General features: G+C 45.3%; 1 protein-coding gene across 13 annotated transcripts in view; it reads left to right on the top strand.

The window, feature by feature from the left end:
* Window positions 1-25154, top strand: part of map4k5 (mitogen-activated protein kinase kinase kinase kinase 5) — a 52100-nt gene that overhangs the window by 23712 nt on the left and 3234 nt on the right. The window contains exons 5-34 of one of the 13 annotated variants that reach the window (XM_062522068.1): window positions 717-781; window positions 1141-1196; window positions 1463-1510; window positions 2357-2399; window positions 2534-2606; window positions 2887-3018; window positions 3528-3590; window positions 4190-4271; window positions 4422-4538; window positions 6658-6736; window positions 8038-8100; window positions 10938-10996; window positions 11212-11279; window positions 11893-11931; window positions 13173-13217; window positions 14627-14666; window positions 14966-15173; window positions 15732-15755; window positions 15952-16037; window positions 16488-16532; window positions 16670-16754; window positions 16841-16920; window positions 17097-17157; window positions 19564-19684; window positions 19861-19919; window positions 20353-20456; window positions 20732-20909; window positions 21154-21222; window positions 21339-21431; window positions 21587-21657. In XM_062522068.1, coding sequence (XP_062378052.1) covers window positions 717-781; window positions 1141-1196; window positions 1463-1510; window positions 2357-2399; window positions 2534-2606; window positions 2887-3018; window positions 3528-3590; window positions 4190-4271; window positions 4422-4538; window positions 6658-6736; window positions 8038-8100; window positions 10938-10996; window positions 11212-11279; window positions 11893-11931; window positions 13173-13217; window positions 14627-14666; window positions 14966-15173; window positions 15732-15755; window positions 15952-16037; window positions 16488-16532; window positions 16670-16754; window positions 16841-16920; window positions 17097-17157; window positions 19564-19684; window positions 19861-19919; window positions 20353-20456; window positions 20732-20909; window positions 21154-21222; window positions 21339-21431; window positions 21587-21657 — 2356 coding nt within the window. Of the gene's footprint in view, window positions 1-716; window positions 782-1140; window positions 1197-1462; window positions 1511-2356; window positions 2400-2533; window positions 2607-2886; window positions 3019-3527; window positions 3591-4189; window positions 4272-4421; window positions 4539-6657; window positions 6737-8037; window positions 8101-10937; window positions 10997-11211; window positions 11280-11892; window positions 11932-13172; window positions 13218-14623; window positions 14667-14965; window positions 15174-15731; window positions 15756-15951; window positions 16038-16487; window positions 16533-16669; window positions 16755-16840; window positions 16921-17096; window positions 17158-19563; window positions 19685-19860; window positions 19920-20352; window positions 20457-20731; window positions 20910-21153; window positions 21223-21338; window positions 21432-21586; window positions 21658-25154 lie in introns of all 13 variants that reach the window. The other 12 variants (XM_062522067.1, XM_062522066.1, XM_062522073.1 and 9 more) reach the window with 12 other exon arrangements.

Below are 25154 nucleotides of genomic sequence, written 5' to 3'. Positions count from 1 at the left end.
TTACAGTGGCAGCTAATTGTTGCAGCAGAAGCGACACGAACGGAACACTTCAGTCATGTGCCTGGTCTAGCCTTTAGCGGTATACAGCCTTGGTTGTCACTTACAAAATGTTAAATTCATTATTAAATTGAATATGAAGCCTGTGGCTTAAAAAAATTGTAAACCACATTGAATGATCTGAAACCAGATTTATAAGAATAAACAGGAAGGTTGGAAAACACCAGCACATTTTCATAACCACATCTTCATTTAAATTGTTGATTACAAATCGCAGTGCCTATATCTCACAGCAGGAAAGTGTTGCATTGAGATACTGAATCTTTTGCACTTTCCCATGATGTGATGTGCTCTGGTTACGGTTACAGTCTAGAAGCATTTCATTTTCTCAAAGAATCTCTGTAAGTAAAAGGGGATGCAGGGTTGACTTTCTCACAGCTTGGTGTCTGTATATGATGCCATGAAATCAAATGAGGCTGAAGAGACAGGAAGCCCTTAGTGCTGGGTTGGTTCGGTGTTCTGTTCTGTTAGGCCAAGCCAAACCATGAAAACAGTGATCCCTTGCACCCACAGTGAGTGGGTGAATACGCTTCCGAAAATGGAGGCAATGAGGCTGCACAGAATGGGGTCGGATGGAATGAATGCTGACTGTGAGCAGTGACCTTGATGGGGTTTTTTTTTATATCGTCTGTCACCGTTTCTCTCCCTTCTCCCGTTAGCCGAGAGAAGTTGTGGATCTGCATGGAGTACTGTGGAGGAGGATCCTTACAGGACATTTACAACGGTACCGTCTTCATAGAGATTGCAACATTACACCCTCCTCTTCAGCTGAGGACATTTCTCTGTTTATGTGTGCGTGTGTGTGTGCACAGGATTGGAGTGATGCAATTTGACATAACAATCAGTGGCTTGTAACACTGTAGAGCGCGCGTGTGTGTGTGTGTGTGTGTGTGTGTGTGTGTGTGTGTGTGTGTGTGTGTGTGTGTGTGTGTGTGTGTGTGTGTGTGTGTGTGTGTGTGTGTGTGTGTGTGTGTGTGTGTGTGTGTGTGTGTGTGTGTGTGTGTGTGTGTGTGTGTGTGTGTGTGTGTGTGTGTGTGTGTGTGTGTGTGTGTGTTCATTTTTGTTGTTTGTACGTTTGGACAGTGACTGGCCCCCTTTCAGAACTCCAGATAGCATATGTCTGCAGAGAGACCATACAGGTAATACTACAGGCATCGACACATTCATGTACACGGGGCACTCTATCATACACAATCCTAAACCTTTCATATACATTCGACCCAACATGTATTGTTGTGTTAACTCACAAACACACACAGATACTTGCGCACATTTTCCTGGCTGTCAGTAGTATTTTGTAACATTCATGACTGCAGGGATATCTGGTTCATTCATTCAGTTTGTGCTGCATATTGTCTTGTTGAGTTTTCTTTGTTCAGTAAGATGTATATTTATGTGTCACCAGGGCCTGGGTTATCTCCACACCAAAGGCAAGATGCACAGAGACATAAAGGTACAGCACTGTAGTTGTATACACACACCTACGCTACACACACTCTCGCTTCCTCCTGCTCTCTCTCTCGCTCTCTTTCTCTCCCCCACCCTCCTCTCGTCTCCCTTCATCTTGCATACTGTAGTGCTGTTTTCATGTGTGGAGAGTATGTTGAGAAAAGGATATGTTGGTCAAGGTTGAGGGTTTTTGGGTGGAGCGCCATCTGTGTGTGTGTGTGTGTGTGTGTGTGTGTGTGTGTTATCAGGGTTGGTCAGTGTTGCTCTATCTCTGCCAGCGCGCTCTCTTCCGGTTTCCTTCTGTCTACGGCCACAGGAAGCTCTTACAACCAGCTGTCAATCACACATACGCACACACATATATGCCTACACATTGTTACGCACACACACACACATACACATATGCCTCAAACCTCATAGCTTAAGGCAACAGTGTTACAAAAGTATTGCTGTTATCAGCTTGTGGGAAGATTTGGGTTTGGTGAGAATGGCACGACTATTTCAGGTCGGCAAAAGAAAGCTATGCTGAACTGTACTGGATGCATAGCTTGAGTATAGCGTCAGGCGGGACATCTGAATCTGCTGGTCCTGATGAGCCAGGAGAATGTCGGCTATTTGAAGGCACCATGTTATGAGTAGGAGAATTCTAGTACACAGACCAAGACTGTAGTCACAAACAATGGGAAATGGGCCCTTGTCCCAAGTGAGACAGAGGTGGTTGTGTTTTACTTTGCAGGTGTTCCTTCTTGACTGTGTGTGTGGTGTGTGTAAGAGATCATTTAGCTTGGCTTGCAGGATTGTGTGTGCTGTGTGCAGAGCCCAATTTGATTTGTGTTTGTGTACTTAACAGGGTGCTAATATTCTGCTAACAGACCATGGTGATATCAAATTGGGTGAGTAATGTTAATGTCGGCTGGCTGCGAACACATACATATACATTAAAACAGTTCTGTGTGTGTGTGTGTGTGTGTGTTTGTCTGTACCTGTTTGCATTTTAATGATTTTTATTCTCATTTTCTCGTTGCAGCTGACTTTGGAGTTGCTGCCAAAATAACGGCAACCATTGCCAAAAGGAAGTCTTTTATCGGCACGCCGTACTGGTAAGTGTATGAGAACGTCTGTGTCTCTGTTCGTGTATTTTTCCTTCTCGTTATGTTTGAATGTTTTACAAAGCCTATAATGGAGCGCATCAGCATAGGAGTCATACATGAAACGGTGTCATGTATGTCCTACAAGTCCCTTGGATATGTGTGTGTATTTGACCCACAGATGTTTTCTTGTGTACATATACAAACCAAATATCAATACAGTATATACAAACAAACACACACACACACACACACACACACATATGTACATATATTATGTGTGTGTTTGCAGGATGGCTCCAGAGGTGGCAGCAGTGGAGAAAAATGGGGGCTATAACCAGCTGTGTGATATCTGGGCAGTGGGCATCACTTCAATAGAGCTTGCAGAACTTCAGCCTCCCATGTTTGATCTACATCCTATGAGGTAAACACTCATACTCACACGTGCATACTGAAGTGCAAGCATGCACTTGCTGTGTGAGAACACACAGACCACTTAAGGGACTCCACCACACACAAGATCCAACCACAACCTTTTTAAATACAGACATCGACAAAAACATGTAGCTTGCCTTGGACTGGCCTTTACCAGAGGCACGAAGACTATGCCACACACACACACACACACACACACACACACACACACACACACACACACACACACACACACACACACACACACACACACACACACACACACACACACACACACACACTCACAGTTCAGCTCTGTTCTAGAATCCTCATTCACTTCCTGTTTACTAAGGCTGGCCCTGCGCATAACCACAGAATGGAGCGTCAATTGTTATGCTCTTATGCTCTTAAGCTGGTTTGTGTATGTGTGTGTGATCTCACTTCCCATGATGAAGAGAAGTGTGTGTTTGTGTGTCAGAGAACTGATGTGTGTGTCTTCTCTGTGATGTGTTTTCTCAGGGCCTTGTTCTTAATGTCGAAGAGCAGTTTCCAGCCTCCGAAGTTAAAAGACAAGACCAAGTGGTGAGTCTGCTATGCATTAGCCCTAATAGGCTTGTGGAATATGAGGAGTGCAGGTGCTGAACAATGCCCACTGCTGAAAAAACTCAGGAAACTCACACACACGCACACGCACACACACACACACACACACACACACACACACACACACACACACACAGAGACTCTAACACAGACCTTTAAAAGCTGATGTACAATCTCAAATGTATTTCAATAAAAGTTTCATTACAAAGTTATCCACACACACACACACACACACACACAGTCACACACACAGTCACACACACACACAGAAATCTTGACACATTGATATCTATAAAAGAAAATAACTGCCTGCATGTATACATATTCATTCATTCATTCTGGCCCAATGCATGCATTGCATACACACACCGACACACACACCCACACACACACACAGAGAGATTACTGTAAATGTGGTCCGTTGCCAGCAAGGCAGAGTTCCTTCCTTTCTTATCCCACATCACACAGAAAGGGTCTCATTACACTGCACACACACACACACACACACACACACACACACACACACTCTATGCCTTCTTTCACTTGAACAATAAATAAATTGAGACCCTCCTCTTTAGGTCAAACACCTTCCAAAACTTTGTGAAAGTGTCGCTCACAAAGAATCCTAAGAAAAGGCCAACAGCAGAAAAGTTACTCTCAGTAAGTGTGTATTTACAAATGCACTCACACACTCTTGTTAATCACAGCAAACAAGAAATACTGGCAATGTAACCCCCAAATGTCATAACTTCACACCTGTGTGTGTGTGTGTGTGTGTGTGTGTGTGTGTGTGTGTTTGCGTGTTTGCAGCACATGTTTGTAGCACAGATAGGTCTGTCACGGAACCTGGCAGTGGAGCTGCTGGATAAGGTGAACAACCCTGACAGCCATCCCCAGTACTGCGAGCCAGAAGATGATGACCTGGAGGTAAAGACACACACGCACACACACACACACAATCCCTACTCAGACCTAGTTTAATCAAATTCCGTCTGTTGTATCACTACCTGTTCAGTTGCACTGTGAGTTGAAAGTGACTCTGGTAGCTTTCCCCTGTTCTCCTTTCTGTAGAAATAGTCCACACCTGCCAGTCCTCACTCTGCTTTAGCTCTTCTCCATTCCAGTTTATGACGACTGTTGATGATTCTCCTGGTTTAATGATCAATGCCAAGCTATTCATAGTAACAGACCCATTTTTCTACAACGGCTATCTTGTAGACAGATTTCTCCATATTCAGCTGTCTGTCTGTCTGTCTGTGCGTGTGTGTGGACATGAATGCATGCATCAAAGTAGGTGTTTGGGTGTGTGATTTGCTTCCCTTTGTAGAGGCTGCTTAATGGTGCAGATGCATGAGAGCGAAGCAAAGTTCTTTTGTTCCGCTCATTTTCTGTTGGACACAAGCGATGGTGACGCAGAACAGCAAGTTTGGCGAAGCTGGCGAAGAAAATATGGGAATGCTGAATATCATACAAATGAGCAGTGAATTTCGTGTGCGACTGCCAATCAGATGGTTTGTCGCCTTTGACAGTTGGGGCAGGTGCAGGACTGATCAGTTAATTCGTTTGATTAAGATTATGAACTTTGAGGGATTTGTAACGGGTTGCTGCTGTTTCGGCTACGTTATGCATTTAATCAGAAGCTTACTTTGATGGAGGTCCAGTTCTGATGTAAAGACAAGTAACAGGATAGCTGACCAGCTGGCTAGTTAGCTAACTAGCTTTCAATTTCCGTCCGTCACATCGCCTCCACACAACGCGACACGCCCACAGAGAGCGAAGAAAGCGTTTTGCCTCGCTTGCTTGAATCTGCGCTGTTGGCGTGCATCATTTCCCCTTCCCACTGTCTTGTACATTTCCGTTATCCCATCCGCACTTCTGTGAGCTAGCATCAACCCCACTTAGCCTCGCAAAACGTGACCTACATGCAAGTCTCTGCTCCACTGACCCCGTGATGCTACTCTATATGGGCAAAGACAGTTAAGGGCTCAGTCCAAACAAATGATTCACAATCTCTGATGGATGCCATCCAGCAATCAGCTTCCACATCCTAGCCACAAATCCCAAGTGTGTGTGTGTGTGTGTGTGTGTGTGTGTTTTTGTTTTCATGCTCTTATGTCTTTGTGAGTCGTCTTTTTGTATTAGTGACAGATGAGTTGTGGAAATCCTCCGACTCAAGCTTTTCTTATCTTGTCCATTGTGCATTGTTACCAGTCTTGGCTTCTCTCTCTCTCTCTCTCCCTCTCCCTCCCTCTCTCTCTCTTTCTTTCTTTTTTCTCTCTCTCTCTCTCTTTCTTTCTCTCTTTGTTTATTTCTTTCTCTCTCTTTCTCTCTCTCTCTCTCTCTATCTCCACTCATATCCCTCTCTCTTCGTGTCTGGTTGTGAGATCTGTACGTGTTGTTCTGTCTCTGTGTGTGTGTGCGTGCACGGCCATGCAGTCATCAGCACAAACGGCTCCACTGTAAACTCTGTGGCTGTCTGTAGCTGGCTCCTCTCTGGTCCAACACAGTCCCACTGAAGGGCCTGTGTGTGCGGGGAACTCTTTAGTCGTGCATACTAGACACCCGGGCCTGACTCTCTGTCTGAGGTCCAGAGTTGTTCTGCACAACTGCACAAGTACAGGATGTTTTGTTCGCATTGTCACGTTGACCTGGTGCCTGTGGTTTTGGTCAAATTATTAATTTGACATTCTCACCTCAACTGCTTTTGTTCTCAGGGCTGTTCTTATTATCTCACCATCTCACCTACTGTGTGTGTGTGTGTGTGTGTGTGTGTGTGTGTGTTTGTCTGCGTCTGCGTGCGTTGAGGGGTTCTGTATGCGTGGTTGTGTGTGTGTGTGGTTTCCGTGTACAGCATATGAAATAAATAGCTGCTTTCACTCGCTCTGTCTTTGCTTGCACTGTGTGTCTCTCTGTTTACCTTATTGAGTAAGACTCCCCCGTGACCTTGTCATTTTTCGAATGAGCTAGATGGTATTTTAGTGCACTTCTGTTCTGTTGTTCAAACAAGGTCAGTAACCGATTCTCTCTCCCTCTCTCTGTCTCTCAGCTCCCCCCTGTAGGAAGGCACACAATCCGCTCGACCAATAAGAACGCTCGAGCAGAGAGGACTCGCTCGGAGATCAACTGTAAGTGGAGAAACCCGCTGTCAGTCATCCCATTTCTCCTGCAGGTTGTCCCCACTCCTGTCAATCAGCCACCTTTGATCAGTCAAACACAGGTGTTTCCACCCTCCCACTAACCCCTCACTCTGCTCTCATTGGCTGATTTGGTGGTCGGTCATTGTCTAGCCAAATCCCTTTGATGGAAAAGTTACAAAGAACGACAAAGAAATACAGCACCTCAGAAATACAGTACACACCTTTGCAGGTGTTTGCTCGTTCACATGCAGCGACAAACACAGCCTTCACACAACTTCATGCACACACACACAGACACACACCACACTACACAGTAGTCAGGTAAAGAATGCAGCAGGGAGTGTGTGAATGTGTAGGTGGGTATGAATGTGTAAAGGTTTCAGGTGTGTTGCCTGAACCCTGAAAGGCAAAGAAAGAGGGTTACGTTGTCTTGGAATGGTTCATGGATGTGGATGCTGATGGAGACAGAAAGGCAGTTGGAGGCCTTGCTTAGGGTGGCCCTTTCAAGAGAGACCCGTGTGCAAAAACACTGAAGTGGATATGAGGGTTGGAGAGTACCACGCCAGAACTGGTTCCACAAGTGGTGTGAGTGTGTGTGTGTTGTGTGTGCGTGTGTCTTTTTCATGTGACTTGAGTGACTCACTCCAGGTACAGTCTCTCCCTTATCGGCACGAGTATCGACGATGTCATAAGTCTTCTGACATCAAAACACGCTGACTGTTCATGCGTTAGTTTCCGTCTCCTCGCTCGCACACACACCTTTCATCCTGGTCAATATTTGCGCCTGGCAATGATCAGCTATGAGAGATCTGTCAGAGTAGGGATTAGGCGTCTTTGTAGTGTGTGTTATAGACCCTAGAACTGTGTGTGTGTGTCCATCCATTTTGTTACTTATGAGGCTAACTATTTTTGTGGCAGTAGGTGGCTGAAGAATATTATGTTCTTGGTGTTTGGTAGCAGTTTGCTAGTTGCAGTGTTTGCTACCTGTGTGTGTGTGTGTGTGTGTATGTGTATTTGTTGGAGTTGTGCATGTTTGTGTTTGTGTTCATGTGTGTGTTTTAGTGGTGATCCCTGCCAGTATGTCTGTGCTTTGTTCCTGTCTTGGATATATGTCAGTTTGTTTTGTGGCGTGACCTGTAGCATTAGTGTTTTGTCTAGTGTCTTTGTTGATGTTGCAGTGAGGATTTGTAGAGCATCTCAGGTGTTTGTGTGTGTGTGCGCGTGTTCGGGTGTGTGTGTGAGTGTTCTCATGCTGATGGGGTGTGTTTTATTCCTCCTATTGGACGCAGCCAATGGGACACACTCAGGAAGGAGACAAAGCCCTCAAAGAACAGAGAACGGTGAGGGCTCAGGTTAGTCACACACACAACCTCACACGCGCACACACACACATGCACACACACGTGCATGTACACACACATGCACAGATGCCTACATGCACATGCGCACACACACAAAGACACACATTCACACTTGCAGACCTCAAAGCATGTCAGTCAGCAGTCAGTCTTGCTCACAAACATTTTTGGCTGAAGGCGTCAAGAGTCTAAAAGTTCCCCAGACACATAACTAGATTTCCATTTTATGCATGCGGCTACAGAATCTACATGTACCACATGTATATTAAGTTACGTATATTACGTATATTGTACCACACGTACTGTATATTAAGTTACGTATATACACCACCTTGCCCACTGTTACTGTGAGAAGCTTCAGAGTTGAAGCGCTCTGTTTAGTACCTGCTCATGTGCATGAGGGTGAGCGTGGGCGTTTGTGATTAGCATGTGAAACTGACCGACTGGACTCTGGTGTGCTGTAGATCTGTTGCTGACTCTGACCCCAGTCCTGACCGATCGCACTCGACTGCCCCCTGCATTTATACCCTCCCCAGCACGCATCGGGATTGGCTGCTGTGAACGCTGACTCTTGTCAGTCTTGTCCGAGCCGTCAGTGTGTTCGTGTCAACCCCTTCAGTGAAATGTCTCACTTCCTTACTCACCTCGCAGAACGGCTTGCCAGCATACGCACACACGCACTTAAATATGTACATTATACATGCTCTCACACACACACACACTCTCTCTCACACACACACACACACACACACACACGTCTTAATCAACCGAAAATTTCCTCTGAAACTCCAGGAGAAGGAAATCGAAACTTCCATTGAAATGTTCGATGTATATGTTCCTGTAAACCTGGTCACCTACATTATGTCGTCAACACAGTGCTAATCTTTTGGCTACAATGTGTTACTGGAAATATGACTTTTCTCTCAGTCATTCAAACAGTTTAGACTGATGCAGTTAAAAGTCATTTTGACTTGTTTACGATACAGAAAATATGTGCATGTGAACGTATTTTTTCCTCTGTGTGTGTGTGTACTATGCATCATGTTGTTACAACTGGTTGCAGATGTAGCTTGCTTTTCTGGTTGAAACCTTCTGCTTTTGTTATGGGTGAGAGCATGTCCAGATATACTGTGAAGTTAAGCACCTCAGGAGGTGAGACTTAGTTTCACATCCTCAGGAACTCTCAGACCAAGAATCACTACCCTGGCCTTTCAAACACACACAGCGGCATCAGTTTCCTCTTTGCGTCCTACTTGGCCAGAACACAGATCATGTCACTTCACACTTCAAACTTCTCCTCCTTGTGCTGTCCATCAAAAGCACTTGGATAGTGATAGATCTTTGGCGATGTGGAAGAACTTGTGCAGAGTTTGCTGTCATTGGTGGATTTTGGATCGATTTCCACTGAAGTGTGTGTGTGTGTGTGTGTGTTTGTATCTCTGTTTCTGTTTGCATTCTGCATCCATGATCAGAGGATGTCGTGAGAGTACTGGCTCACACAGGCACACACACAAAATAGCCTTAGTTCTCAGAAACAACTGAGGATTCACCACCGGGTCAGCATGTTTTTCATGCATGTGTCCGCTCTGTTCCTGGAAAGGTGAAGAGAAACCTGTGCACTGCACACACACACACACACACACACATACTGCAGTCCTTTTAAATACATTCTAGTGCTATTCTGAATTCATAGCTCAATTGTGAACCCTGGGGCTCTAAATTACTAATCTTGTTACTTGGGTGCTGACAAAAAAACCAAAACAAAAAAAAACTTTAGCTGAGGTGCCTGAGGGGATGGTTGCACGTCATGGCCAAGCAGCAGCAGCAGACAAGGGGAAGGCAGAGCTGTGCTGAACTGTACTCTGCTGCCCCCCTGTGTCCTCACAGTGCAACGGTCTCAAGTCTTGGTTAATGCTCCTGTGTCTGTTGTCGGCCAATTAACTCTTTTAAATGCTATGATCTTACATACGTTTTGTTTTGACTGATGTTTCAGTTCAGTGGGAATTTGTGCTGCTCTGTGTCAAGCACATGTATTAGGCAAGGGATGCACTCCTATGTTGGTAGTGGTTAGCAAGAGCTGCTAAACACCCCTTACGGCATTTTAAAGTTTCAAAGTGTTTGTGGGTTATGATTATGTTTTAAACGCTTAACCAATGTTGTGTGAATATTTGTGTGTACATTTGTGCTAACATTCCGAATGGTGTCTTATCGGTTGTGTCAGCTCAAGTAGTAGCATGTGTGTATCATTGCAGAGGCACTGTTAACACCCTTACTAAATTCACTATAGCTAGCACCTCTGTTCCAGGATCAGTTTTATGGATTTAACTGGTCCTGATGGGGACTGGCAGGCCTGCAGCAGAGACTGTGTTTACATGCACTTTAGTATCCCGGTTATGAGGCTTATCCCGATTTTGATCATATTCAGGATATGGTGCTTACCCGGTTATTAATATCCCTGTTTACATGATGAATAATAGTATTCCGGTTACCAACAATAAAGTTCTATTAGCACCGTATCCCGGTTTCTAATGCAATCACATGTTTTGCCTGAGAAACCGGAATAAGTTATGTGTATAAGTTATAAGTATATGGAACAGTATCCAGGTTTCTCTCGGGAGTACGGCCCCTAGCATAACTGGGATACTCGTTACCGGGATAAGGGCTTATCGGGTGTTCTGAAATCGAGATATGATCTTTACATGTTCAAAAACAAAACCGGGATACTCTAAAATCCCGATCATAACCGGGATACTAAAGTGCATGTAAACGCAGTCAGAGAGACTTGGAGTCAGGGAGTCTTACTGTTTTTTTTTATCTTCTGTTTCTTTCAGTCGACAAAGTGCAGTTTGAGCCGCCGCTACGGAAGGAGACGGAAGCCCACACAGAGATGGTAATAATGATAAAGCCACAATGGGTGATGACCTGCATGAGTGTGTGTGTGCTGGGTTAGAGGATCATGTGGACGTGCGTGTGTGTGCGTGCATCCACCTTGTGTGTCTGTATTCCTCTGTGTGTTTTTTTGTGTGTGTATGTGTGTGTGAGAGAGACAGAGAGAGAAAGTAAGCGATTGCAAGTGCTCATGAGTGTATTTTTGTCTCCCTGCAGGATGTCAACCGGGACAACGACTTCCCCTCCCCGTGGAGTCCGTTCGCTGAGGGCAGCATCACCACTAGGTGAGCTATGGAAACTGTTGTTATGGTTACACCTGAAACAACTGGCTTCCCCTTGTCTGTAGAGCACAACAGGGGAGGCAGACTTCTGGGAAACACACACACGCGCGCACACTCCTCTTTTCACACAAGCTTTTTATAGCTTTTAAGTTGGGCTTTAATCAGCCCCTTACTGCAGTCTGCTGTGTTCTGCGGGTAAATAGTGTGACTGGTGTCTGTGTTCACAATTGAATCAGATATTATCAGGGCACTCCTCGATCCAGTGAACTTGCTGTTAACTCTGCACAGTTCTCCTCACAGTCCTCTCTGTGTTCTGTTCGTATACAATCCTTGTTCTCTGTTATTAAATAAAAAGAAGAAAAAATTCACTGACCATTTGTGCTAATCCACAACAACTTTGCTTCAGAATCAAGTGTATCTAGTATCTAGTATCTAGCATCTAGTAGCCTCTGAGGAAAGACGTGGGGTGGGGGGTGGGGGGGTTGTATATAAAGGCTAAACTAGATTATTTTCTGTTTCTATGATTGTATGTTTTTGTCTTTATTTTTCTGTTTTCTGTCTTTTCCCTCTACCTCTTGTTCTCTGCGTTGTTGCACTGGCCTGTTGTCCTCTCAAGGAGCCTTCTCAAAAGCGTAGAGGAGGAGTTGTTCATACGGTAAAATTAGCCGTGTGTCCGAGTGAGAGTGTTTGTGGCTTCTTGGACTAGGCCATCATAGATTGTGTGTGTGTGTGTGTGTGTGTGTGAGGTTGCAGTGACTATGCTACAGCCTGTGTACTTGTGCTCATTACCATGACAACTTGCTCCCCTTCCCATTGCCACTCCATACCTCATCACTGTGCGCCGCACTAGAGATCGGCAGCCTCCCGTAGACCTACAGGCCTGTACCGCTTCGGTGGCACCAGTTCCAGTGGTAGCAGTAGCACACACAGAGATCCTTTGTAGGGACTGCTAATTCAGCTGCACCTAGCGTGATTGGAGCAGAGAGGGGAGCCTGGGATTTTAATGTTGCTTCCCCTCAGGGGCAAGAACCTGTCAGACAGCCCCTCCGCTGGGTTATTCTGACAGGCGTGAGTCATGCACCTTTTTATAACCCCCTCACCTTTGACCTCTGTGTGAATTCCATGACCCCTTGGCCTTTCATATCGCTTGGAGGCTGTCTCGCCCATTCCTTGGCTTCCCAGAGTTCCCCGTGTGGCGTTGTGGTAAAGTCTAGTTGTTCTGTGGTTTGGCCTCCAAAGCCTTTTGCACACCGACACACATACGGGTTCCACCGCAGGGCAGATGTGGTATTCTCTACATTCTGAAGCTCTCTGGATATTGGTGTTTAAAGTTCACACTGTGTGTTGTGTGTGTGTGTGTGTGTGTGTGTGTGACTGTGTTGTGTGTGTGTGTGTGTGTGTGTGTGTTGTGTGTGTTTCGCGTGTGTGCGCGTGTGTGTGTGTGTGTGTGTGTGTGTGTGCTTGTGTTGTGTGTGTCACCTGCCTCAGGCATCATACATTTCTTCCATTTTCCATAGACAATCTAGCGATAAAAATCAGAATCAGCTTTATTGGCCAGGTTTGCGTAAACAAACAAGGGATTTGACTCCGTCAAGACACTGAGACCACAAGCATACTTCCGCATATGCATTGTGTATGCTCACACAGAACACAACATGCTCTCACGTAAACAAATAGGCTTCCTATATACTCATGAGCACATTTATATGTACTGTATGTACATACAGGCCTATGCTTATTGCTTATACACACAGCCTCACCTCTCATGGTGTATGGAGTGCCACTCACCTCATCCTACACTAGATGGGTGACTCCTGTCGTCTCATCACATTCCATAGACATACATGATTTAGATTATTCTCCCTATCCCTGACCTATGTGGGTGTGTTTTTACAGCGGTCACATCACTCACCTGGAGGATGCCTTCGAGGATGTGGAGCTGTGAGTGTCTTATCTTAACCCTATGAGCCCTAGGCTGTTTTAAGGGCATTTTCACTACCTCTAGTTAGAAGCATTTATCCTAGTAATTGTAAGTGCCATTCACACATGCTACATATTGTTTTTTTTATTTCAGCACAGTCTAGGCTACCCAGATCTGCCACAACATCATGTATAAATACTTGCATTGATTTGATTTAGATTTTTAAATAATACAAATTCAAAAAGCATACTATACAAATTCTTACATTTGAGGTGGAGGGATACTTTGGGGCTGAGCGATTTACAGAAATATGTGGTGTGTGCCTTCCAGAAATAAATGGCAATTTTTATTTAGTGATGAAAAATGACTTTTTGACACTTTTTGCGCTCCATATTTGTGACACGAGCTGATTTGACCTGACTTGTTTGCGTGGTAGCACACATGACATGCACACATGATGATGCTCTATAATGTTTTTTTACTGTATTGCAATGAACAAAGTAAAGGCAAAAAAGTGTTTTATTTGTCAAACAAATTTGGATGCAATATGAGTCTTGAATTGGATACCATACAGAGAGTTTGCTAGGATCTCAAAACCGTATTCTGAAAGTGTCTTGCCATAGAGAAACACATGATAATGTTGGATTATGAACATAGGCTATTATGCCACACAAAAACATGGGGTAAGTGGAGCTAAATTAAGTTATTATTTTGTTGTCACTTCGTCTGTTTTATGACCTAGAAGGTTGTATTTGGTATCTGTGGATAGCTCTATCTCTCCTTTTTCATCGGACATGCGTGTCATATCTCTCTGATCGCGGGTTCACGCGTAAATCAAGAGAGTAATGGTAGCCTAAGCTATATGACATTATTTTTTGTTTGGCACTTCGTCTGTTTTTATAACACAAAGGGATCGATGTATTTGGTATCAATGGAAAGCTCTGTTTCTCCTCTTTCATTTGATATGTGTGGCATGTCTGTGCAATGCCGGGTTTGCGAGTAAGTTCTAGAGAGAATAATGGGTGCGTGGGTGAACACAGAGCAATATAGACTGTAAATATGATATACTCTGATTTAACTTCATGATTTTTTTTAATTGTCATACTTGATCGTACAGACAAGTGTCTAGTCTTGTTGGAAAGCCATACTTCTGCTCTTTCGTGCAATATATCTCGCTGCGACTAATAATCACGGAGCAATGTAACAGAGAAGAATGGGTGTGTTTTTTGATGCACTTTGCGTCCGTCGGGCTCATAGGGTTAAACACACACACACACACAACTGTTCTCTAGAATCCTGAACAAGTCGTAAAATCACTCAAGCGCCTGACTGCATACCATTCTGAGGTGCTTTGTCGGGTGAATCAGGTGACTCATTCATACCCTCCATTCGTACCCTCTGTACTCAAACTCTGTTTCTCTTCCAGCAGCAACACACTTAAGCAAGGACCCCCTCCACTGCCACCAAAGGTAAGCCTGTGTGTGTGTGTGTGTGTGTGGGTGTCCGCACTTGACTGTTTAGGTGAGAGAGCTTGTATGAGCACCTCATTAAATCTCTGTGTCTGTCCTGTCCTCTGGGTGCCACTTTGCGATTTTTCTCCCCAGGTCTCATTTTTCCCCTCGTTCAGCTTTCATCCATCAAATTCAAATTTGAGTTGTATTGGCATGATATAAGGCACTTGTTTTGCCAAAGAAGCTATACAAAGGATAAGGAATAAAGAGTCTAAATATCCGTGTGTGTGTGTGTGTGTGTGTGTGTGTTACTTTAGCCGCGCTTGAACAGTTCATCTGATGAGCTGGGGCTGAGTGACGGCTGTCTGACGGTGCGGCGCTTCCCCAACCCCGACAACGGATCCTCCTCCGGCCCTCGCCGCCAGAGCACCCCGGAGCGAGGCAGCCAATCAGAGCACTGCCCTCCGGACCACCTCTCGGCCTCAGTCAGCAGCCCTGGCCTGCTGGCACACACCTTAGAGCAGGGTATGCATGCACACACACACACACACACACACACACACACACACACACACACACACGTATGGGGGAGTATGGGGCTTTGTAGTGCAGTTGTTAACATTGCCTCTCAGTAGGGTCTGATACCAATTGTTTGGAGAAGTGTCTTCTGAATCCCACTCACTTGCCTCTGCCTTACATACACACATACACCCACACTGCTTTCCTGTAATCTCAACTTTATTCTTACTCTCACACTCCTGGTTATGGTATACACACACACACACACACACAGAGAGAGATGCTATATTTCCATCTATCTATAAACTTTCTTCACGTCTTCTCTCATATCTTCATAACATACATAACAATAACAATATCACGGACATGCACTGCAAGCTGAAAGCTTCACTTTTCTCATTTCTTCTTTGAGGTCTTCTGTCTTTCCACTTGGATCTAACTCTTGTCTTGTGATCATATAATGTTTATCTCTAAGAGCTCTTCACATTTTGATCCTTTCACTGTTCTGCCTTCTTTCCTTTAATGGACACGTACCTTCCTTCCTCTCTTCCTCTCTGATCAAAGCCCTTCCTCCCGTTAAAAGCAGAGGTAAGAAAGGCCAACTGCTTTGCATCTTGCCTCTTGCATCTTTGCTCAGCACAACAAAAGTTAGAGTATTTTTATGTAAATATGTTTCTCCTTTGTTGTTCTGTCTGTCTCCCTCTCTTCCTCTCTCTCTCTCTCTCTCTCTCTCTCTCTCTCTCGGTCTCTCTCATCTCACTCTTCCTCTATTTTGCCATTCCAGATGAGGACTCGGACAACAGTGTAAATGGTGACAGCCCAAAGCCTCCCCCCAATCGGCCACAGAGGAAAGAAAGGAAGGAGTATCCAGTGAGTATCACACACACGCACTCACAAACATCCACTTGTTCACACACACATACACACACGCACACATACACAAACAAACACAAAAGCACAGAGCTTTCGTTTCGCCGCACCATAAAGACACAAAGAGGAATCTATGGTAACGCACAGCGTGTGTGTGTGTGTGTGTGTGTGTGTGTGTGTGTGTGTGTGTGTGTGTGTGTCTTTCTAAGGGTGTGTGCTATGGTATGGTGTGCAGTGCTGTTCTCCACTGCTAGGATTTATTGCACTGTGGTGTGTGAGCACAGTAGGGTTTATTGCAAAGTTATTGTGGGAGTTGTATAGAGTACACAATGGGGCTTATTCTCTGTGTGTGTGTGTGTGTGTGTGTGTGTGTGTGTGTGTGTGTGTGTGTGTTGTGTGTTTTCTCTACTCCCGATGAGTGTATTATACTGACTGTGTTTCCATTCTCAGCAGAAACCAGCTATCAATGGCCTTCCACCCACGCCTAAAGTCCTGGTGCGTATCTGCCCGATATCTTCACTCTTTCTTGATGGCTGATGCCATCATTTACATAGTTTTACAGTAGCAGTCTATTTCCAGCTTTCATCTGCTTCCGCTAAACCTGTGTGTGTCTGTCTGTGTGTCTTCTTCAGATGGGAGCATGCTTCTCTAAAGTATTTGATGGCTGTCCTCTAAAAATCAACTGTGCCACATCATGGATTCATCCTGATACAAAAGGTAGAAAACTGTGAAATTGAGTCATTCTGCCTTAAAACATAATCTTGGGTGTTTGTTGAACTTAAATATCTATTTTGTGTCCATAGACCAGTATTTGATCTTCGGTACAGAGGACGGCATCTACACGCTTAACCTAAATGAACTGCATGAAGCTACTATGGAGCAGGTAGTGTGTGTGTGTGTGTGTGTGTGTGTGTGTGTGTGTGTGTGTGTGTGTGTGTTTGTGTGTGTTGAAGCATTCAGGCTCAATGCATGTTAGTCCAGCTGAAGCGTGTGTGTGTGTGTGTGTGTGTGTGTGTGTCTGCAGGAGCTTAACTCTCTCCTGTGTGTTTGCTGTTTCAGCTCTTCCCCAGGAGGTGCACCTGGCTCTACATCATCAACAACAACCTGATGTCCCTGTCTGGTGAGTGGACAAAAGTGATGGACGCAAACGCAGACAGACGTAACATAAAGACACAATAGCATACGGTACATCCTTAATGTGGAGAAACGACGTCTCAAAAATACTGTTTATGAACCTTCGTGCCAGATCAACAAGAGGTCAGGCAAAAAGGAAATAAGAGACACTGGGGTGGCATTAATACAGATGTCACTTTTGGGAATATGGACTCTGCGGTGCCCGCATACTCGTACTCATTATACAAATTCTCTGCTAGCTCGCACAGATGCCACTTTATTGCAGCATTACTATAAACACAAGGTTGCAGTCAGGAGTTATTTTATGCTGCCCTATCAGATTTGCCTACCGGAAACAGCTGGTCGCAGGATTTTATGACTGGCATTTTATATGGCCCTATCAGACATGCCTCATCTTGCATATCTGATGTGAAAATCAAACCTTTAACTTTTAAGTGTTGTTTTTATGGTCAAAATGCCTCCGTGTTAAGTACTCATGTCATTACTTTGGATTGTTAAGTACACAAATGTATGTGCTAGTGTTGGTATGAGTGATATCTTGTGTTCTTAAAAAAAAAAAAGCATAATGTTGCTCCTAAAACCAAATAGATTGTATACTGAGGCAGCACACAATGAACTGAAGCCAGATGCACGGTGACTGGGACAGACAGGCATGCAGGCCCTGATGTGCGTTTTTATAGCACACTCTGTGTTATCAGCTTCTCCTGAGCACACATGTTGCTCGCCGAGCGGATTGTCTGTCTGCGTTTTCTTTGTAAGTGCAGCTATCTGCAGGCCATAAGCATGTGTGAAAGCCATTAGTCGTCTGTGCTTTACGGCCCTGCTCATTGATCACGCATGGTTACTGTTGTGAGATGAGTCAGATCTTGGTGACACCCAAGACACCGTTTACATAAACACCACACTGCTGCCCCCTTCGAGATATCGATAAGTGTGCACATCAACAGATGCTCTACCAACAAATATAGCCACAACATTCACTTATACAGTACATGAGTGTGGAGATGCTGAGGAAACTGTGTACATGTGTGTGAAACTGTAGATGTGTGTGTGTTGTGTGCTTCTATGTATAAAGTGTACAGTATGAACAAGATTTGTGGTCTTCAGGAGCACCCGATGCTCATGCTTGATTGGCTGCTTAGAACGGCACAAAGCTTCCATTCAAAAGGCGTGTGTGGAGAGATAGTGGTGGGCCAGTGCTAAAGGATGACATTAAAATTCTTCTAGAGTGAAATCATTGCACTTGTGTTGGAACCCATGAGGTCTGTTGTTAAAAATAGGAGCATCTGACACTACACTGAAAACTGATGTCGATTGACATTTCTGTTGCTCGCTCGCTGCCCAATTGAGTTAAAACGCTTGCCTGCTCAGTGTAATTAGTGACAGCTTGATGATGATTGATTATAAGCCAGCCCAGTTGTAGAGGTCATATGCTGTTTTGTGCTACTGTGTCAGAGTGTTCAGAAAGCATCAAGAGAACATGTTATCCATATGTGTTTTATCTGTATATGGTCACTATAATGTCTATAATGTCCCGTCTTTGTACAGTCATGCTAACCAGGGAGTGTAATTATCAAAATGTCCACCAGGGGTACTCCAACCCTGCTGTGATAATGTGCTTGTGGTGCTTATTTCATGGCTATGGGATTCAGCTCTTTTGCATACATTACATCCTGCTACATCTTGCACTCTAATGCCCCTTTTGTTTTCTCTCTCTCTCTCTCTCTGCCCCCTTGTCTTCTCCATCTTCCATATTCATCTTGCTGGCTTCTTGTCTGTCGTCATCAGAAGGTAAAGTCGCGCTGCTAAACATGAGCTCTGTTCCCTACAGGTCCAGCCATGTTCTGTGTGCTAGTGGTGTTGCTTAGCGTTGGGCTCCCCTTTGCGCATCCCTGTGGCTTTCCATCCTTCTAATCTCACCATCACACACTGCTAATCGTAAAAGAACAATCTAGAAGCAGCAGCAGCTGCTTGTGATGGGTATTCATCACCACAAGCTTAACACCTCATGCTGTCGTAACGTCAGTAGCCATCTAAATGTGCTCCTGACCGTAATGCATGTGAGAGGAGGGTAGTCACTTGAGTCTGTTAAGAAACAGTTGGGGCTGTAATTACATCTTTTAGGGATTGTAAAACAGAAAAGAGAATGTCCGCACACCAGAGATTAGCTGGTTTAGCTGCTTGTTGGTTTCTAACGAAATACTGGCATCTTTTAGGGATTGGTTTTAAGGATCAAGTTTAAACACATCCCACATGTGCTGTTGTAACGAACACCCTAATCACCACATTTCACCAGTCTGACCTCCTAACCTTCTATCTTCTGTTTTTGGTGTGGAGCTGTCTGGCCACGTCACCTCCATACTCATGCCGCTCTCTCTCCCTCCCCTCTCAGGGAAGACGTCCTTCCAGCTCTACTCCCACAATTTGATTGGTCTGTTTGAGCAGCTGCGGAAGCCAGGAAGCCTGGCTGCTCAGTTCCAGACACATCGCTTTCCTGACAGAATCCTACCCAGGTGTGTGTGTGTATGTGTGTGTGTGTGTGTCTGTGTGTGTGTGTGTGTGTGTGTGAGAGAGAGTGATTACGTTGGTGATAAGTAACCCTCTCAACATGTGGCTTGGATTAGTGTTACAGTGGCCTTTACCCTTAGACTGACCTCTTGACCTCTTGACCTCTGTTGTGTGTCCACAGACGGTTTGCCCTCACCACTAAGATCCCCGACACCAAAGGTTGCCACAAGTGCTGCATCGGTGAGCGCACAAATTTGTGTTTATGTCATTTCTATTTACCTCTCGTTTGACCTGTAACGGTGACCCAACCATAGGACCAGAAGAGGGTGACGTTGGCATGTTGAAATGAAGGGTGCATCTCATTAAGCGTTTATACATCCTCCCTACCTCCTCGGGCCTCGATCGCCACTGATCTACATAAAGAAAGATAGAAGAAGGGATAGACTATCCCATTGTTGCCGCCCCATCATTCTTTATGTACATCAGTGAGGAGTGAGGGAGGACGTATAAAAGCCAAATGAGAGGCACCTGAAATGTCTTGATGTGAAGTGTTGGCGCCATTTTCTCTTCATTTTCTTTTCAACGTCACCTCTTCTCGTCCTGCTCCTCCTGCTCTCCACCTCTGACCGTCTCGCTCAACAATGTTCCGTCCCTCTCTCTCTCCCTCTGGCAGTGAGGAACCCGTACACGGGGCACAAGTATCTGTGCGGAGCGCTGCAGTCTGGGATTGTGCTGCTGCAGTGGTACGAGCCTATGCAGAAGTTCATGCTTATCAAGGTGAGCGGCGATGCACATTCAAACACACTCATACAAACACACACACACACACTTACAGTCAAAGAGACGCAAAACCACAAACATGTCCTTAGAAATCTTTTATATCATTTTGTAGGGGATTTGGGTAGGTGTCTGCCAAATGACACACACACACACACACACACACACACACACACACACACACACACACACACACACACACACACACACACACACACCTCCTCAGCCTTTCCTGCTCCAATGTGGCCATTGGTCTCCTTTGTCGCCCCCTACAGCACTTTGACTTCCCGCTGCCGAGCCCGCTGAAGGTGTTTGAGATGCTGGTGGTGCCCGAGCAGGAGTACCCCATGGTGTGCGTGGCCATCAGCCAGGGCAGTGAGCTCAACCAAGTGGTGCGCTTCGAGACCATCAACCTCAACTCCTGCTCCTCCTGGTTCACTGAGATGGGCTCAGGTCAGACTCACGCACAGACACACACACACACACACACACACACACACACACACACACACACACACACGTTACATTTTTATCAGGACATTCATTCACACTCACTCGCTTGAAACGATTAAATAATCCCTGTAATATTGGATTCAACTCGACAACAACTAAATATGGTCACACACACTCTCATTTGACATGATTTCTGTGATATGATGACTCACTGGTGTGTGTGTGTGTGTGTGTGTGTGTACAGGTGGCCATCAGGTGGATGCTATCCATGTTACTCAGCTGGAGAGGGACACTGTGCTCGTGTGTCTCGACAGTAAGTGTGACACCTGTATAACATGTAGGCCAGGCCCAAGTGTTGAACCCTACCATGCCGTATAGGTCTCACACCACCCTTATATCTCTTCTCTACCTCCCCCTCCTTGTCTGCAGAGAACCTTAAGATAGTGAATCTGCAGGGCAAACTCAAGTCCAACAAGAAGCTTGCGTCAGAACTCAGCTTTGAATTCTGCATCGGCTCCGTGGGTGAGTGTTTGTATGTGGGGTGTGTGAAAGTCTATCTTGAATACAGATGGTTGTTTCCTTGTACGGCTGTGCAGTGGGTGAGTGAATTGGGATGTTTTATGTGAGTGCTGTTGTGTGTGTATGACTTTGGGTGTGTATGTGTGTGTTTTCTACAGTGTGCCTTCAGGACAGTGTCCTGGCCTTCTGGAAACATGGAATGCAGGGGAAGAGCTTTAAATCTAATGAGGTGAGCACACACACACACACACGCACGCACGCACGCACACACACACACACACGCACACACTCTCACTCACCATATGGACATACATACATGCATACATGCATACATACATTCGCATGTACACACACACACTCTCTCTCACTCACCATATGCACATTCATACATACATACATACATACATACATATATATATATGGAAGAGAGAATGGTATTTAGTGAGTTTTGAAGCTAAATTATTGAATTAACTTACACTATATGTGAAGAGCATTCACTCCCCATCATTATCTCATTTTTGACAAAAAGTGGATTTAGAGGCTTTTGCATCTGAACTCTTCATATATATATATATATATATGCATACGTGCAAACACACACACAGCATATACATGTGCATGGTGTGTTCACACACACTCACACATAAGCATATGTTCATTCACATATTATACGCACAAGGTCATGTGCGTATGTGCACAAGGTCATACACACAAGGACCTTTTGTCAGAAGAGGAGGCTAGAGATCGCACCTCCTGGGGCATTATATGATGAGACGCATCTAATTAACCCCCCTAAACACTCGAGAGTAAACAACAAGGTGGAGGCTCTCCTCTTTCATACGCCACAAGTCATGAACTGATGCTTTGGCACCTTCCTCTCTCCACATGGATACGTGAGCTAATGCCCGGGGAGCAGCAGTCAGAGTTTCCACAGGCTGCTGGCTAACCTGCGGGCACCCTGTGTACTGGAGGAAGTGTGTGTGTGTGTGTGTGTGTGCGTGCGTGTGTGTGTTGTATGTCAGCTGTGGGTCAATTTAACTGCATGAACACCCTCACCTGTTGGGCAGACGAAGGTGCACACACACACACACACACACACACACACACACACACACACACACATACACGCACACACACACACACTATTGTATAAAACCTTTCTTTAATCATGGGAGATGTACACACGTACATGGAAGCTGGCGTAACATTGCACAGATGTTCACATACATACATATTTTGTGAGCATGTGTGTAAGTACTTACAGGCTTTTGAACTAGCTGAACCTTATCACACTTTTATCTCCCTCAACAATGGAATTCTCTTCTCTGATTGGCTGATGGGGTGGCCATTAACTTCGTATAACCTGCTACCTTTGAAGTAGTTCCCGTAACACACTTGAATATTAATTCGCCAAACTCGTTGCGAAGTTTAAATGAACTGTCACGTAGCATCCAAGCTGAAATACAGACGTGCAGAACCATAGGAACATTGTAGCATATGACGGAGGTGGATTGTAGCTAGTTGGATGCCATGTAGGCTATAAAAGTAGCGATCTTTCAAAGTTAAAGTTATTCAGAATCCTGGGATATGGCCGCTTGACAACGGGAGAGATAGAACTAACGACTGGCTTTTGGCCGTAGCAACCAGCCATTTAGAACTAACGACTGGCCTTTGGCCATAGCAACCATCCATTTTAGAACTAGTAACGGCAGTTTTGTCCTGCAAGTAGAAAGTTGATATGTGGCGGAAAGTAGTCCCACAGTCAAGACAGTTTTAGCGATGTTAACGGACGCAACGGTGGAATAAAACTATGTTGTAAATATACAGGTTATGAATACAAACGGGAGATAAGCGGGATAACGGCCTTCGAGGTCGACCGGTTCGATGGAAATAATGGCACGGCGGAGGTAACTCCGTCTCCGTGCTTCGCACGTCGCCGGAGTTCTAGACCTCCACCTAGCCATTATTTCCATCGAACCGGTCACCTCGTCGGCCGTTATCCCTTACATAACACACTTCAGTGTGTAAACACTTGCATGTTTTTGAACTTGCTGAACCTCATGACACACATACCATAGCACCCCTCCACACACACATACACACACACAGGCACACGGTACACATATCGCGGGTCCCTTTGTGCACGTGTGTGTGAGGCATGAAGGCTTGCTCTTTTACATGGTGTTAACCTGATCACGGGGCGCTGGCGCACACAATGAAAGGTCGGGGGTCGGGGTGAGGTGAGGTGTGGTGTGTATGAAAGGCGATAGGGCCCGTCTGTTCCGTCACAGCCCCGCTCAATGGGCCCTCAAAGCCCCCCCCCCCCACACACACACACACACACACACACACCTCCCCTTTTGTGCTGCTGTGGGTGTATGTGGTCTTTGTCAGTATCCATACAGGCGCCATGGCATTTTCATCTCTATCCTTGAGAGACAAAGCCACGGTCTCTGTGTGTGCGTGCACACATGTGTTTGTGTGTGCGTGGGGAGGAGACACTAGTGTTCATTGGATATATATTGTGTGCTTGAGAAGGTGTATGTAATCATGCACATGCATATGGTTTGTGTAAATGTTTGTGACTTTGATATTGGAAATGTATTTCTTGCAGCGTCTGTGTGTGTGCGATACAAAACATAATGTCAGAGGCTAAATCTCATACTCTACAGGTTGATTTTTGTGTGAGGTTTGTGTTTGCCTGTGTGTGTGTCTTTTCCTGCAGTTTGTCATAGCCAAGCTATAATGGCCTTTGGTGCTCTGATCATTTGCAAGAGGTGTGTGTGTGTGTGAGAGAGAGAGAGAGAGATGTGAATGATGTTAAAATGTCAGGCTATGTAAAATTCATGCCGAATCAGACCGGTGTGGCAGCTGCACTGGGTGAACAGAGTGAATTATTCAGCCCCGAGTATGAAGCCTTCAGCCTCTCCCTCACACAGGACTACTGAAGGGGGACGCCTTTTGATGTGTGTGTGTGTGTGTGTGTGTGTGTGTGTGTGTGTGGCGGGGTGTCTCTGCGGGCACCTCAGGTCTTGTAGCGTAGTCATCTAGGCGAGAGGAGATATCAGGTCTCTCGAGTTAAGCTGTTTTCATGCCAGGTTCGTGTGTGTGTGTGTGTATGTGTATGCATGCTCGCTCATCTCACAGGTGTCACTGTGGCTTTGTCACCTTGCTTCGCTTAGTAACACACATCTTTGTTTGTATGTGTGTGTCTTGTGTGTGTGTGTGTGTGTTCAGCAAGTGTGTGTTTATATTGTGTGTCTTTGCGTGTGTGTGTGTGTGTGTGTGTGTGTGTGCGCTTCAGACCTGTAGACCCCCACTCCTTACAAACCAGGCAGCTGTGTTTGCCCTGTTATTGATGGCATCAAACACCCCCCTGTCTGGTGCAGCATGCTGAGCCCTATTCACAGCATCTCTGAGGCCTCCTAAAGATCAGTCATCAGGACTCACCTTCAGGCCCACACTCTTAAACACACTCGAGCAGTGTTGGACTTGTCGATCTCCGCTGTACCACGCTGTGTTTTACTTGCCCCCCCCCCCATATCATTTAAAGTATCATGTTCATCAGGATCCTGATGTTCAGTATCAAGCAGCAGCATCTGGCCAAAATGGCCTTTGCCCCGCTTCAGTGTGTTAAGTTACCATATTCCGTCTCACAGTGACACAAACATTGTTGCACACGGCTTTTCTTTGCGTCGTTCCCATCGAGAGAAAAATTGCACAAAA

The sequence above is a fragment of the Sardina pilchardus genome, chromosome 20, assembly GCF_963854185.1.
Source record: "Sardina pilchardus chromosome 20, fSarPil1.1, whole genome shotgun sequence".
Lineage (NCBI taxonomy): Eukaryota > Metazoa > Chordata > Actinopteri > Clupeiformes > Clupeidae > Sardina > Sardina pilchardus.
The sequence above is the reverse complement of the archived record's forward strand: the minus strand, read 5'-3'. Positions and strand labels throughout refer to the sequence as shown.